The sequence below is a fragment of the Thalassophryne amazonica genome, chromosome 6, assembly GCF_902500255.1.
Source record: "Thalassophryne amazonica chromosome 6, fThaAma1.1, whole genome shotgun sequence".
NCBI classification, from domain to species: domain Eukaryota; kingdom Metazoa; phylum Chordata; class Actinopteri; order Batrachoidiformes; family Batrachoididae; genus Thalassophryne; species Thalassophryne amazonica.
The window spans coordinates 58558181-58574956 of NC_047108.1; the positions used below are offsets into that span (position 1 = coordinate 58558181).

General features: G+C 41.2%; 1 protein-coding gene across 1 annotated transcript in view; it reads right to left on the reverse strand.

Annotated features, from left to right (window-relative positions):
• Nucleotides 1-16776, reverse strand: part of LOC117512224 (vitamin D3 receptor A) — a 246295-nt gene that overhangs the window by 42061 nt on the left and 187458 nt on the right. The window contains exon 4 of the mRNA XM_034172210.1: nucleotides 16390-16520. Coding sequence (XP_034028101.1) covers nucleotides 16390-16520 — 131 coding nt within the window. The remainder of the gene's footprint in view (nucleotides 1-16389; nucleotides 16521-16776) is intronic.

Sequence of the window (16776 nt, forward strand, 5' to 3'; positions counted from 1 at the left end):
CTACGCAGCTCGTGCAGCAAATAATGATACTCCCTGAATTGGGAATGTCTCATGACATCTGTCAGCTTTCCACAACAACTCGCTCCGTGTGATCAAGGTCTGTCATGTTAACCTGACTGACAACCGGAGCCGGAGAGCGGAATGGAACCTCCTCCTATTTGATGACGCACTGGGGCAAATTTTCACAGCAAAAGCAGAGCAACACACCAGGCGAAGGAGGCACGTCCGTCGCCACGCGACCCCCGCAAATTTGTAGCGTCTGATCGTGCCCGGTGTGAACGCGGCATTATACTGAACACAAATGCACACAAATGTGCTGACAGACGACAGCATAATGCTAAATTTAACATTGAAAATGCCATAGACATGCTAACACCTTGGCATCACACTGGTTTTTAAGTTATATTTATTATAAGTATATATATTATAATATATATTATAAGTTAAGTTAATCAACTCTTTCAGAAGACCATAACAGGTCAGTTTAACATAAAAAGGTAAACATTACTTACGGACATATGCTCTTTAGGGTTTTAGTGGGGAAAAATTAAGAGAAATAAAAACCAACAGCTTTACTTCAAGAGTCCCTTGAAGCTTTTTTCCATCAAAATGCCTGATGGAAAAAAGCGGAAATCTGCCAAAAAGCGGACATTTTTCATCCTTGGGTTTTGTTCTGCATTTTAAACTGGGTGCATTGCACTAAAAGCTATAGGGCCTTTCAAATTTCACAAAACTGAGAAATTTTCATTCCTACCAAAATCTAAGCATTATAATGTAGGTTTATTTTTGTAACATGTTACAAAACTACAGCTCATTCTAATGAAGAGGACATATTTATCCGGGGGAAAATTCCATGTTTAAAGAATTATTGCACACTTTCTGTAAATCCTATAAACTGCATTTTACTTCTCAAATATCACTGTGTTTGTCTGCTATATGATATATTTAACTGAAATTGCTGATCCAAACAACCAGTGATTTATAAAGGAAAATCATAGAAAGCATCAGGGGTGCCCAAACTTTTACATACAACTGTGTAACAGATTTCGATCAAAACAGGACAAAATTTGCTAGTCCACCTGGAATATATGCAAGTTTTACTGCACAACCGTTTTGATTTACAGCATGAGACTGTCAAAAAACTATGTCACAACAGCTTGACTCCCCAGTGGCCCATTATTCAAATTCTATGTTTGCTGTCTACAAACGAGAGATAAAAATCACAACACAATTCAAATTTTTGGTGAGTTATTGAGATAGTTCTTTTGCTGTACCCCCCAAATATTCACTGTAGCGAATATGGCCACAGACATATCTTTATATATTCAAAAGTTGTCATAATTTTCCACTTTTGACAAAGAACTGACTCAAACATTTCTAAGGTCCGGAATGTTTTATGCTGAAGGATTGTGTTATCACTTGACTCTGTGTCAGGCCCTGAAAGCCCCCACCTTTTCACAAATTGGCCAGACTTCCAATCATTCCGTGACCAAATTTATGAGGCCTCTGGATACCTTCAACTAACAGTCCCTATTGATCAAAGAATTGTTGAAATGGTGACAGGAAATATCAACACCCATGTACTTTGTAATGAATTTATAGTATCTCACATCTCCTGAAAAGGCCCTCAAAACATTCTTGTTCCTGTCTTATCGCTTAAATAGCAGCCCAGTCACATTTTTTTTCGTGCTCCCGTGACAAAATTAGTCAAATTTTCACTTTTAATTTCATGCAGCCATCACAGAATGAATTAGAATGAATTCTTGCTGCCATGACGAAAATAAGGCGCTTTTCATCACAATATCTCGACCGAATAGTTTAATGTATATTTTGTGCTGCTGAATCACGACTTGCCGGGAGACCAGGTTGAAAACAGATGAGGTCAACCAGCCAGATGACAAAAAAAAATCAAAGGTCCTAAAAATGACCAACACTGGGATAGAACCATAGTGGCCCCTGTTGGGATGAACCCGGACCCTTCAATGTGCGAATATACTTTATTTCAACAAAAGACAGAGATTAATACCTTTTAACCATGTCCCAGTGCCAAAAGTGTTTTTGTTAACTTTAATTTTTCTCCACAAAAAAGACTTTAAATTGATCTTCCACAACCTTTGGAAGCTGCCAGAGCATTTTTAACAGCAAACACTGAAACCTTCATCCTGGGTCGGTCAGTGAACCAATTTTCTACGGAACCACTGAACTACCACGTTCGGTCCTGCTAGGAAAATGAGCCGGATCCACGCCTGTAGTTATCTGGAAGATCCGGTGGGTTTACCTTGATCAATTAAAGAAGGCCAGCAAAGGCTGAAAAGGAAACCAGACCAGACCACTTCCCTCCAGCCGATCCAAAGGATCCAGATAAGTAAATCTTCAAGTGTTCCACTGGTCTTTGCTGTCAGTGATGCAAAGTAGCTTTCTCTGTTAATTTTCTGAATAATAATAACAATAATTTGTGAACCAAAAATTCACCTCTAAATTCCAACCCGGTTTATTCCTATTACTGTAATTTCTATATTTATTGTTATATTTCATTCTTTCATTTCTCTTGTTTTCACATCTCATCATCAACATATCTCAGTAATAAAATTGAATCATTACCCATATTTTTACATTTGTTTGTATCTGTGTATATGTAAATAAATCTATTACACCAGCTGCTTGTCTTGTGGCCAGTTGAAGACAGTTGTTTAATCAATTATATCCAGAACTTATAACTTTCAGATCAAAGACTGATTAATATCAATCATAACATGATCAAGTTCTGGCAGTATGCAGGTGATTCCCGTTTCGAGGTATTTAATTAAACTTTATATTTAATTAAATAATGTCTTAGACTTATATCTGCTCCACCACTGTACCCCAAATTTTCATGACCAGTGGATACATGTACTCAGAATTATCAGAAGGACCAAGACATGCTGAGTGATAGGCCAATTTGTTCACTTAGGGATCAAATCCAGTCATTTCTGCTCTCTAAAATGGGGATAAAGGCACTGAAGGCCATGTGACTGCACTGGATATGAATAAAATGGGACTGCAAGTATCAACCCAAAATGATTTTAAGATGAAAAATCAGGATGCTCAAATGCTCAATGTTTCAACACAAGAGTTATAAATAAGCATTGTTCTAAAAATATCAGGCATCTGAGTCCTGGGTCCGTGGGTCACAAGAGCTGCTGTCAGACCAATGAATGCTGAATTTGCTGACCTGCTTTCCTTTTGACCCTTTTGCACATGAACTTATACCCATCAAGCTTCTTATATGCACTCAGACACACACTGGCTGCCAAGAAGAGACAGGCACCAAGTCATGATGTTACAACACATGCAAATACAATGCCACGTCTGCTGGCCCAACATCTACTGTAGATAGACAGCTAAAGAAGATAGCAGTGACTGCCAAAGAGGCACTTCTGGTCACTGGTACTTCAGTAACACAAGCCTAATTACATGGTGTGATCCGTGAAGAACAGCATGTACAGCAGAGCCTAGATAATGTAGGTAGGTTAAATGCTATCATCTGTTCACACAACTTTGGGCTGACCCAAAAAAAGGGAAATCAGATCCCTGACTAAAACCAGAGGTGGAAAACTCTGGCTTCAGAAAGTAAAAGTCCAACCACATATGTGTTTCATCTTCCTAATAAAACAGCCGACTGTAATTAGTTCAAATCTTTAGGCAGGTGGAGGAGCTAATTATTGAGATCACCTGCTTTAGGTGCACAGATAGAAACAATAAATGGTAGGGCTTTTAATTTATGAAGCCGGAGTTTGCTAAAAATAGTGATCCAAACTGTGAGTTTTGTGATGCCTTACACCTCTTGTTATCAAGATGCTAAATAATGACACAGCTATTGTTATAACTGAAAATTCATCGGACACGAACATGAATACATGCAAACTGTGCCATTTATTTGATTAACAACTAAACTTAATGAAAAACCTGTTTCTGTCTCATCATTATATCTGTATCTGCACTCATCCTTGTACTTTTGAAAGCAATCAAGAACGAAAAGTATCAACAAAAGGGAAACTGCAACACTACTTCCTCCACGTTTTGGTTCAAACATTGATTGCAGTCACATTAACGTTGTGTTTTCTTTACATGGATTTTCTGACCAATCAATGCCTTAATTGTTGAAAGCAACACCCCATTAGACCTGTGTGCCCAAAAAATACTCCTGAGGCCAGGAAGAAAACTGGTCTTGATATGTCATCATTTTGGCCTTTTTAATTCCACTGTACAAGCTTATTACCTATTTATATTGAGTACTACCCCCAGTGTAGTACTAGTTCCTGTGATACCTATTCATACACACAAACAATTCACCCAACCCATTTAATAAACCATTGTATTATTTACAGTAACCATTAATTTGAGATGGCTGATTCTAAATAAAACAGTACTCAGTAAACTTGATACTGCTTCTGTGGTTGTTTTCTTTGACAATGTAAATAACCATGTCCGAAGTTGATTTTCAATGCATGCACCCTTAGTTGCAACCACAGAGATGGTATTACATAACCACATGAGGTAATGACATACCCAACAACAAGCGTTTGGCTATACAGGCTTTAAAAGGCAACTGACTGCTTAGCTAACCAAAGGATTTACTGGGCTTTCATCTCTTTGAAACCACCATGATTAATTAGGCTTTGGCAATGCTCCAGTGTCCATCTGCACTCATGCCAGGAAGGCACAGCCTAGGATTTCTCCTTGTGGTAAGGGCATTCAAATTTGCAGCTCAAACCCCAGTCATGAATAAGAACAGTTTGGTCAGAATTTGGCACAAGCACTCAAAGCTACTATTCTAAGACTGGGACATGATTGAACCAACCAGTCTCCAGCCAAGCTACAGCCCTGGATGGCATAATTAAAGCAGAAGTCCACAAAAACAACAGACCATCAAAAGAACACGTTGACCACTCCACAGCACTTGGCAGACACACAACAGTTTGCGAATAGAAAGTTTGCCCTTTGGAAAGGACTGAGTGGATGTGGTGATGTGGTGTCTTGTATGGCAGAGATGAGCAAGAAAAGAAAGAAAGAAAAACAAACATCAACAAGAACATTTGATTAGAAATGGGGAGAGTTAACATTTGCCGTTTAGGATGCTTATATATTTTGGGTCAAGGATGAATGCTGTGAAAAAGGAAAGTTGATAGGACTATTTTTGGAGAAATATAATAGGGAACAATGGACATTGTGCTGCAATGCACCATGGGAGTTTGGGGTTTTGAATGATCTTATTGTGGTTCATGTTAGTTTAACAGTGTTGTGTTATTGATTTATTGTGTCTTAGTAGTTCAATTGGTTTAGTCAGTTTAATTAAGTATCATGCTGCCATTACCATGAGTGTGAAGTGTAGTGCGTTTGATTTCTTCCACCACCGTCTCTGTTTCTGGGTGTGTAAAAATAAAAGCACTTGCTTGCAGCAGAATGCAGAAAAGACAAAAAGCTCTGCATGTGTACATGCGTATAACTTTGTTCACAGACAAAGTGTAGAGAGAGCTGAGATTTGGCGTTTGGTATGCTTATGTATTTTTGAGTCAAGGATGAACTGCGTCAAAACAGAACATTGATAGGACTAATGTTTTTGGAGAAACTACAGATATTATCTAACATCACTGATCAATGAATCAGCTGTGAGGCAGAGACTGCTGGAGGATGTGTCTCTACTTGAAAGGACCAAACTCACATCAGACCACATCTGCCAGCTCTTGGAGATCTGTCTTAACACGACGTATTTCCTGTTTAGGGGGAATTACTACAGGCAGATTCATGGCTGTGCAATGGGGTCTCCGGTATCCCTCATTGTGGCCAATCTGTACATGGAGCGAGTGGAGAAAACAGCCTTGACTTCTTTCACGGGCATCTCTCCCAGTCACTGGTTCAGATATGTTGATGACACATGAGTTAAAATCAAGCAACAGGAAGTTGAGGACTTTACAGAACACATCAACTCGGTGGACGCCAATATCAAGTTCACACGTGAGGATGCCAGAAACAACCATTTAGCCTTCTTGGACTGTGATGTTACGATTGGAGAGAACAGGCAGACAGACAGGGGTTTACAGAAAACCAACTCACACTGACCAATATCTGCTCTTTGGCTCAAACCACCCCCTTGAACACAAGCTCGGGGTGATCAGGACGCTTCAACACAGAGCCCTACAGGTGCCCACAACTGCAGAGGGAAGGGCTAAAGAACAACAACTTGTCCGGAAAGCCCTCACAGTATGTGGGTACCCACGGTGGTCCCTGGACAAAGTGCAGAAGTCCCAGAGAACAAAGAGACCAGATAGACAGGAGACGGAGACAAGAAGAAGAGGAGTGTCTCTCCCTTATTTAGCAGGAGTAGGGGAAAAACTACAGAGGATCTTCAGACAGCACAAAATCCCAGTTTACTTTAAACCGGTTAACACCTTGAGACAGAAATTAGTTCACCCTAAGGACAGGATCCCTAGTTACAGAGTAATGTAGTGTATTCTATCAGATGTCAGGAAAACTGTAACGAACACTACATAGGTGAGACTAAGCAACCTTTACACAAAAGGCTATACCAGCACCGCAGAGAGGGCGCCAGCGGACCGCAGTCTGCAGTTCATCTCCACCTTAAAGACACTAACCACACGTTTGAGGACAAGGAAGTTAAAATATTAGCCAGAGAGAAGAAATGGTTTGAGAGAGGGGTCAAGGAGGCATTCTTTGTGAAACGTTTAAAACCTAGCCTTAACCGGGGAGGGGGTCTGAGACACACTTTATCCCCTGTTTACAATGGGGTACTCAGGTCAAAGCAGTTTCAGTCTTTTGTTCATGGTAATGAGTCATTCACATCATCAGCAGAGTCGTCAAGGGAGCCATCAGGAGAGGGACAGCTGCCCTGTCATTAGGTGGGTGTTAACTAGAGCACAATAGGTGCTAATTACAGCTATTGTTTAGTCACCAGCCTATAGCAGTCTGCCTCTCGGTAGGAGGGGTCTGGTTAGGTTTAAAACTCCAGCTTTTGTGACTTCTTGATTATTCTTCTCTACAAGAGTCAAGACAGAAGTCAGACCATCAGAGCAAGAATTTTAGCTGAGGAAGCTTCTGCGATTTGAAGCGAAACGTCTTCGTGTCAAGCAACCCAGTCCAGTCGAAGATTCAAGCTTCTCTACTTTAAATCAAATGAGAAAATAGAAGTTATAATAAAATGTAATCATACTACTGGTAATAATAATAATGGCAACAAGAACAATAGAAGAAAGAAGACTCCAGCTATTCATTTTGCTGGAGATGGAACATCAGGACCATGTGCCCTGGCCTCTCTGCAGCAAATTGACAATGCTCACAAAACTGCCATCATTGACAGGGAACTTTCACAACTACAACCCCTTGCAAAAATTATGGAATCACCGGCCTCGGAGGATGTTCATTCAGTTGTTTAATTTTGTGGAAAAAAGCATATCACAGACATGACACAAAACTAAAGTCATTTCAAATGGCAACTTTCTGGCTTTAAGAAACACTATAAGAAATAAAAAAAAAAAGATTGTGACAGTCAGTAACGGTTACTTTTTTAGACCAAGCAGAGGAATCACTCAATTCTGAGGAATAAATTATGGAATCACCCTGTAAATTTCCATCCCCCAAACTAAAACCTGCATCAAATCAGATCTGCTCATTGACATTGACCCTATGCCATGACATTGATCCTATGTGTCTTTTTGCAAGGAACGTTTTCACAGTTTTTGCTCTATGGCAAGATGCATTATCATCTTGAAAAATGATTTCATCATCCCCAAACATCCTTTCAATTGTCCAAAATATCAACGTAAACTTGTGCATTTATTGATGATGTAATGACAGCCATCTCCCCAGTGCCTTTACCTGACATGCAGCCCCATATCATCAATGACTGTGGAAATTTAGATGTTCTCTTCAGGCAGTCATCTTTATAAATCTCATTGGAACGGCACCAAACAAAAGTTCCAGCATCATCACCTTGCCCAATGCAGATTTGAGATTCATCACTGAATATCACTTTCATCCAGTCATCCACAGTCCACGATTGCTTTTCCTTAGCCCATTGTAACCTTGTTTTTTTCTGTTTAGGTGTTAATGATGGCTTTCGTTTAGCTTTTCTGTATGTAATCCCATTTCCTTTAGGCAGTTTCTTACAGTTCAGTCATAGACGTTGACTCTAGTTTCCTCCCATTCGTTCCTCATTTGTTTTGTTGTGCATTTTTGGATTTTTGAGACATATTGCTTTAAGTTTTCTGTCTTGACGCTTTGATGTCTTCCTTGGTCTACCAGTATGTTTGCCTTTAACAACCTTCCCATGTTTTTTGTATTTGGTCCTGAGTTTAGACACAGCTGACTGTGAACAACCAACATCTTTTGCAACATTGCATGATGATTTACCCTCTTTTAAGAGTTTGATAATCCTCTCCTTTGTTTCAACTGACATCTCTCGTGTTGGAGCCATGATTCATGTCAGTCCACTTGGTGCAACAGCTCTCCAAGGTGTGATCACTCCTTTTTAGATGCAGACTAATGAACAGATCTGATATGATGCAGGTGTTAGTTTTGGGAATGAAAATTTACAGGGTGATTCCATAATTTTTTCCTCACAATTGAGTGATTCCATATTTTTTTCCTCTGCTTGGTCTAAAAAAGTAAACGTTACTGACTGCCACAATCTTTTTTTTCTTGATTTCTTATAGCGTTTCTTAAAGCCAGAAAGTTGCCATTTGAAATGACTTTAGTTTTGTGTCATGTATGTGATCTGCTTTTTTTCTACAAAATTAAACAACTGAATGAACATCCTCCAAGGCCGGTGATTCCATAATTTTTGCCAGGGGTTGTAAATGCTGACATTGCCTGCCACCAGGAAACTCAGCTGGCAGACAGCGGTAGCATCAAGAAAGCAACTTGCATCTTCTTTTGGCAAGAGAAGTCCTTGGATGAATCTCGTCAGCATGGTGTCGGTTTTGCTGTGAAGAACACCCTGGTCGCATGCATTGAGCCACCGTCAACTTCCAGCGAGGGAACCCTTGCCCTCTGGCTTTCAACATCTTCAGTGCATACACTCCAACCCAGAGGAAAAAGACCAGCTCTACGAGTCCCTAGACAAAGTGATATCTGGGATTCCCAGCACAGAAGGCCTCTACCTACTCAGAAACTTAAACGCCAGAGTGGGTGCTGAGCAAAAGGCTTGGCCCACCTCCCTAGGTGTCTACGGTAGGGGCAAGATCAATGGCAACGGCCAACGACTGATGGAGCTGTGCTGCTATCATGGTCTATGCATGATCAACACCTTCTTCAAATGCAAGGATATCCACCAGGTGTCTTGGTGACACCCGCAGTGTTGCCACTGCCGCCAGTTGGATCTAGTCATCACCAAGCATGCAGACCTTGCCAGTGTTCTCCTCACCCGCAGATACCATTGTGTAGACTGTGATACAGATCACTCCCTCATGGCCAGCAAGGTGTGTGTAGCTCCAAGGAAGCTGCACCACTTCAAGAAGAAGGGTCACCCACGCATCAACACCTGCTGTGTTGGCAGCTCAGAGAAAACATAGCAATTTGTCAGCCAGTTGCAAGAAGGCCTCACTGAAGTTACTCTGGAAAATGAGGAGGGTATCACTTATGCCAAGTGGTCCCCTTTGAGATGCTGTGTACAACTCAGCCATCAACATCTATGGGAAAAAGGAACACAAAAAAACTCAGGCTGGTATGAGGCCCACTGGGAGGAAATTGAGCCTGAGACTGAGGCCAAGAGGAGAGCCCTTCTGGCCTACAAGGCAGTGCCCAGTCCCAGCGCATTAGAAGCCCTGAAAGCTGCCAAGATAACAGCCCAGCAAATCACCCACCACTGCGCCAACTCATACTGGCTTCTGCAGCAGCATACAGACAGCTGCCGACACTGGGGATGCAAGAGGCATATATGAGGACATCAAGATGGCATCAGGCCCATCCACCTCCAAGTCTGTCCCACTCAAGTCAAAGACAGGTAAAGTCATCACAGACCAGGGGAAGCAGCTGCAACACTGGCTGAGTACTACTTGAGCTGTACACATCCAGAACGCTGTCACAGTAACAGCCCTTGAGGACATCTTAGATCTGTCGGTCATAGAAAGAGCTAGACATGCCACCAACCATGGAAGACCTTGGAAAAGCCTTCGATTGTCTTGCTTGTGGGAAGGCACCAGGGATTCACAGCATCCCATCAGAAGTCTTAAAGAGTGGGAAACCTGTGGTGCTAAAACACATGCAAAATCTTTTCTGCCTCTACTGGGAATATGGACACATTCCCCAGGACATGCGAAATGTGAGCATCGTCACCTTGTATAAGAACAAAGGAGACAGAAGTGACTGCAGTAATTATCGAGGCATCCCCCTTCTCAGAATTGTTACGAAGGCTTTTGCCGGTGTTGCCATAGCATGTATACAGACCTTAGCCCAGTGCAGTGTTCAAGCTGGGAGGTCTAACATGGACATGATCTTTTCAGTAGGCCAGTTGCAGTGTCAAGAGCCGCAAATGTCACTCTACATCACCTTCACTGACCTGACCAAAGCTTTCAACTTGGTCAGTTGAAGCGGACTCTTCAGGCTCCTGCAGAAGTTTGACTGTCCCTCAAACCTCACTGCAGTGGTTTCTTTGTTTCATGAGAACATGCACAGTACAGTTTGCATCAACGGCACAACATCAAAGGATTTCCCAGTTAGCAGCGGGGTGAAACAAGGCTGTGACCTTGCGCAGCCGCTCTTCGGAATCTTCTTCTCCATGCTCATGCAGTATGCCTTGAAGGATTGTAGCAAGGGAGTGTACATTCACACCAGGGCTGACAGCAAGCTCTTCAACATCACCTGAGTTAGCACCAAGACCAAGATTGTGGAGGTACTCATCCGTGAGATTCTCTCTGCCGATGATGCAGCCTTGACACCACACTCCGAAGATGGTCTGCAGCAGCTTGTTAATTGCCTCTCTTATGCCTGCAAGGAGTTCGGACTGACCATCAGTCTGAAGAAGACAAACGTCATGGCACAGGGCAAAGGTGCTCCCCCTAACATTGACATTGATGGGTAGAGCCTGGAAGTCATGGAGCACTTCACATACCTTGGGTCAACCATCTCTACCTCACTCTCCACTGATGCAGAGATTAATAGCAGCAGTTATGGCAAGACAAAGCCACAGATTTTGGAACAACTCCAGCCTCACTGAGAAGACAAAACTGCACATCTACCAGACCTGCGCGCTCAGCACACTCCTCTACGGTAGTGAGGCATGGACTGCCTACACAAGACATGAGAAAAAGTTCAACAACTACCATCTGAGGTGCCTTATATGAATTCTGCACATCAGATGGCAGGACAAGGTGCCCAATACAGAGGTCTTGGAACACGCAAACATGAGCAGTATGTTCACCATTCTTGGCGAAAGGAGCCTTCGTTGGCTTGGCCACGTCAGGAGAATGGATCCGGGCCGCATTCATAAAGATCTACTGTACAGTGAGCTGGAAGAGAGCACTCATTTGGCTGGTTGACCACGCCTGCGCTTCAAGGATGTCTGCAAGAAGGACATGAAAATGTGCAACATCAATGTCAACTCTTGGAAGCAGTGTGCAGAGGACCATGCAGCCTGGTGCCTTACTGTCAGAACAGATGCACAAAGGGCTGAGCAGGAGAGGAACCAAGTCCTTGCTGAGCAATGAGCTACAAGGAAGGAGCGACAGCGGCAGCCTCAGCAGGCATCACAGTACACGTGCAACAAATGCAGCAGAGATTGTCACTCACATATTGGACTGATAAGTCATTCACGCAGGTGCAGATAGAAACAAAAGACAAAAATTCCCTGTGTATTTGTATTATCAACTGTGTTGGTAGCATGTCCCAAGCAGAGGGTCACCCCTTTGAGTCTAGTCTGCTTGAGGTTTCTTCATCGGAGGGAGTTTTTCCTTGCCACTGTCGCCTGTGTGCTTGCTCTAGGGGTTGGTAAGGTTAGACCTTACTTGTGTGAAGCGCCTTAAGCCGTCTGAGTGCAGTACAAACAGTCAGGCACAGTCATGCAGCCGCCCCGCATGTTTTGCTCATGTTCAAAACACAGTTGAAGTGGATAAACATCAAATGGCAGTCGAAATGCCGTCTGACCGCAGTCTGACTACATTCTAAACAATCGGATGGTGTGTAAACAGCATTCGTGACTTTGTGAATACTGCATTTTTGTTTATTCATCTGGTTTTTCATACTGACTTCCATGAAGACCTGTGCTTGTAGCAAACTGTATTATTAAATAATCAAGCGCATGTTCTTTGTAGTGCATCTTTTGACAGTTTCCTAATTTGTACATTGTGTGCTTATTGAAACATTGTTTTATCTTTACTTTATGGTTCACTTTGGATCTGTTCACAAGGAAAATTAGAGGATTATCAATAACACACAAAAAAATCATGTAACTACTATTTATGTTTAGTAGCAACCTCCAATCTATTCTGATAACTGATAAACGGCATGCTGAATGTTTGCCATATAGCTTAGGAAGGTCTGTGACAGCAAGTGTTACCAAATGTTCAATTAACATGAGTGAAGATTTTTAGATAAAAGAAAGAATCAACATTTTCTGATTATTTGAATAATTTTCATCATGCTATAGGAAATCAGTAAATGTAGTACTAATATACAAATAATGAATGTTTATGAGTTCAATGGTATGAATATTTCATGAGGTGAAAGCTGGAACATACCATTCAACTGTCTTTGTGGTGTATTCAATTAAATACAGGTTGAAGAGGATTTGCAAATCATTGTATTCTGTTTTTATTTACATTTCACACAACGGCTCAACTTCATTGAAATTGGGGTTGTATATTAATTTATAAACTGAAAAGGGACTTACATTTTGGTGTTCCACTGCTGCTAAAGTCTAACACGCACTTTAAACAGGAGTACAAATTGTGACATGTAGTCCGGTGATGTTGTGCACTGACTTTGTACTTCCAAAAGACTTTGTGTAGTTCCTCAGTCCAGCGAAAAATCATGTCAGCTTTTCATCCTAACAACTCTTCATGGTGTAGTTCCTCAGTCCAGCGAAAAAAATCATGTCAGCTTTTCATCTGAACAACTCTTTATGACTCCAGACAGCGTACAGCATAGGGGATTTGTGTGTGTGTGTGTGTGTGTGTATGTTAGAAGAAATAGCACTGTCAATTAGCTCTTTCAAATAATTGTCCATCAGCAACACAAACCCCTCCATGTTTGTTTTAAAGCTAAGCGCCATCCCGCTTGTGTGAGCACACACGCATGCTCACACTAGCGGGATGGCGCTGGTGGTGGTGGAAGCGTGCTCTTTTTTTTTTTTTTCTTTTTTTTTACCTTTATTTAACCAGGAAAGTCCCATTGAGATTACTAATCTCTTTTTCAAGGGAGTCCTGGCCAAGACAGCGGCACAAATCACAACAATTTCAAAACATAAAAGACATTTCATACAATAACACAGCTATTTACAAATCATGGATTTCATTTCCAAGCCTTTGAGCAAAAGTTTAAAATTGCCAATTGGAACCAGTTCCTTTATTTTCCAGTCTTTCTGAAGATTGTTCCATGTTGTGGGGGCAGAAAACTGAAATGCCACCTTCCCAATTTCTGTGCGGACACTTGGTACAGACAGGAGCAGTGATTCTTGAGAGCGTAAGGAATACAGTCCAGCCACTTTTGGTTGAATATATTCAGAGAGATATGAGGGGAGCAGACGGAGAATACCCTTATAAATGAACATACCCCAGTGAGTGAGTCTACGAGAATCCAAGGCTGGCCAGCCCACACGTATGTAAAGTTCGCAGTGGTGTGTGCGAGGCTTACAGTTTGTGATGAACCTCAGAGAGGCATGGTAGACTGAATCTAATAGTTTCAATACTTGAGTTGGGGCATTCATATAAATGAGGTCACCATAATCCAAAATTGGTAAAAATGTTGCAGCTACGAGTTTCTTTTTTGCATTAAAAGAAAAGCATAGCCTGTTTCTGAAATAGAAACCAATTTTCAGTCTCAGTTTACCAATTAGTTGTTCAACGTGTCCTTTAAAGTTAAGGTTGTCATCAATTAAGATTCCTAGATATTTAAATGATTTGACCCTTTCGATCTCTGCCCCTTGAAGAGTGACAATTGAAGGGCTCATCAGCAGACTGTTTTTTGTTTTTGAGAACAGCATCAATTTGCTCTTATTAGCATTTAAAGAGAGGTCTAGCTTTAGAAACTTTTCCTGAACTATGTTGAAAGCGTTTTGTAAATTAGAGACGCTAGCATTTAGAGTTTTTGCAAAACTATAGATGACCATGTCATCAGCATAAAAATGATATTTTGTGTCCATGAGATCCTGGCCAACATTGTTCACATAAATAGTAAATAGGAGTGGCCCCAAAACAGAGCCCTGGGGCACTCCTTTCGTTAAGGGAAGAATATTAGAACAAATCTGATCAGATTTAATACATTGGGATCGGTCAGTAAGATAATTACAAATCCACCCAACCGCCTCTTTAGATAGTCCAATGTAGGTCAACCTCTCTTTAAGTAAAATATGGTTCACAGAGTCAAAAGCTTTTGACAAATCAATAAAAAGCGCAGCACTATGTTGCTTACTGTCAAGAGCCATTGAGATATCATTGATCACTTTCAGTGTTGCTGTAATGGTACTATGACCATTTCTGAAACCTGACTGAAAATTGCACAATATATTATTGTAATACAAGAATACTTTCAACTGGTCATTTATTAAAGATTCCAAAATTTTAGATAAAATACAAAGTTTTGAAATTGGCCTATAGTTATTTAAGATTGTAGGGTCACCACCTTTGAATAATGGTGTGACAAAAGCTGATTTCCATATTTTGGGAATTTGCATAGTGCTCACACTCAAATTAAAAATATAAGTCAGGGGTTGTGCTATAAAATCAGCAACAATTTTCAGAAAGTAGGGATCAATTAAATCAGGTCCTTGAGGTTTTCGAGCATCTAACAATTTTAATGCTGTGTGGACGTGGCCCAAGGTAAATGGCTGGAAACTAAAGGCTGATGTGTCAGCGGATGATTCAGACACAGTCACTGGACTGGTTGAATTTAGAGAGGGTATAGAGAAAATAAAATGTTTGTTGAAATAATTTAACATTTCAGCCTTATCATAAATATTTCTTGAGTTGTGAACAATATAATTTGGAAGAGCCTGTGAGTCATTTCCAGTGGTTCTTCTTTTTCTTTCGGCTGCTCCCGGTCAAGATCCACAAAGCAGAATCGTGCAATGGTACCAAACGTATGGAACCAAATTGCACTCTAAATGGAACCAAACTGCACTCTAAATGCAACAATAGGATGAATAATCCATGTCAAGTGACATACAAAGCAGCAATCACATGACAAGGATCCGCTCAGCCGTTACATAATATCAGTAATCAAGTTGTTCACCAATGAATATGGCTTTATACAACCTGAAGAAAACCATACATGTATGGTTTTCTGATATAAAAAGCCATATTCATTTGGTGAACAACTTGATAACGATTTTATCATATACCTATAAATGATAAATGCACGCAGAACACAATGCGCATGCTCTCCCTTCGCTCACTGCCTCCGGGGGTACGGATGCGGGACCCGCAAAGAATCCAAGTGATGGCTATGGAGCTCTGCGGCTACGGTTACCGAGACCATGCAGCGGTCGCTGCGCATCAAAACAGCGAGCATATTCTCTGGACCTGTTGCTGGAGTTGGATGCAGCTCGGCACAGCAGACAGGGGGGCAGTGAGAGCAATCACGGTGATGCCGTGACCGGCCCACCTGATAAGGATGCAGAACACAATGTGCTGTTAAAAAAAAAAAGAAAAAAGCATGCAAAATTGCACACAAAAAAATCTGCGAAACTGCGAGGCCGCAAAACTGCGAGTCCGCGAAAGGTGAACCGTGATATAGCGAGGGACCACTGTATTAAATTACACATTGACAATATCTAGGATCGCATGTGCCGTGACATCACAACATATGTATGGATTGGCTGGTTACCAAGGCGACATTCACTTACTCGGGTGGTATGAAAAATATTACCGGTCCACGAAAAATATCACATGGGTGTATTGCTATTTATTCTTTAGTGTTTTATCCAATCATATTGGTGTATCATTTATAGGTATATGATAATTATTGTTATACAAACTCAATTCTTGCATGTGTCCAAGATAATATACTGAGCTGTTTACATGTCATTTGTATACCTGGAATATTTCATTAGTTGCTGTGTTCATAACATGAATGATCCACACAGCACAATGACACATTCAGGCGAAAGCATCCTGACTCTGGTGATGCTGTTGGTAGCAGTAAGTATCTTTACATAGGAAGTTACATGAAAGGGCAACTCACACTCTTTCATCATGCCGATGTCAATGCAGCGTTTCAGACGACAGGCCTGGCAGTGACGTCGGTTGTCCTTGGTGATTGTGCAACTTCCATTGAAGGGACAGGTAAAGTTGGCTTTACGCTTCATACTGCGCCTGTAGGAGTTCAAGTGTTCAGTTACAAAGTATCATAATATAGCAGGAGGTGGTAATGGTAGAAAATATATTTTTTTCAAATATGCTTACATCCACTTCAGAGATTGTGCATTGTGTAATCTGGGAGATATTTCATATAGGAAGTGGGTGTCTACCATGACAAAAAAAAACCCCACCCCATGCAAAAAAGAAAACTGCAATATATACTGTAATTGTAACATCTTTCGAAAATATTAGCATGTAATTGTTTTGACTT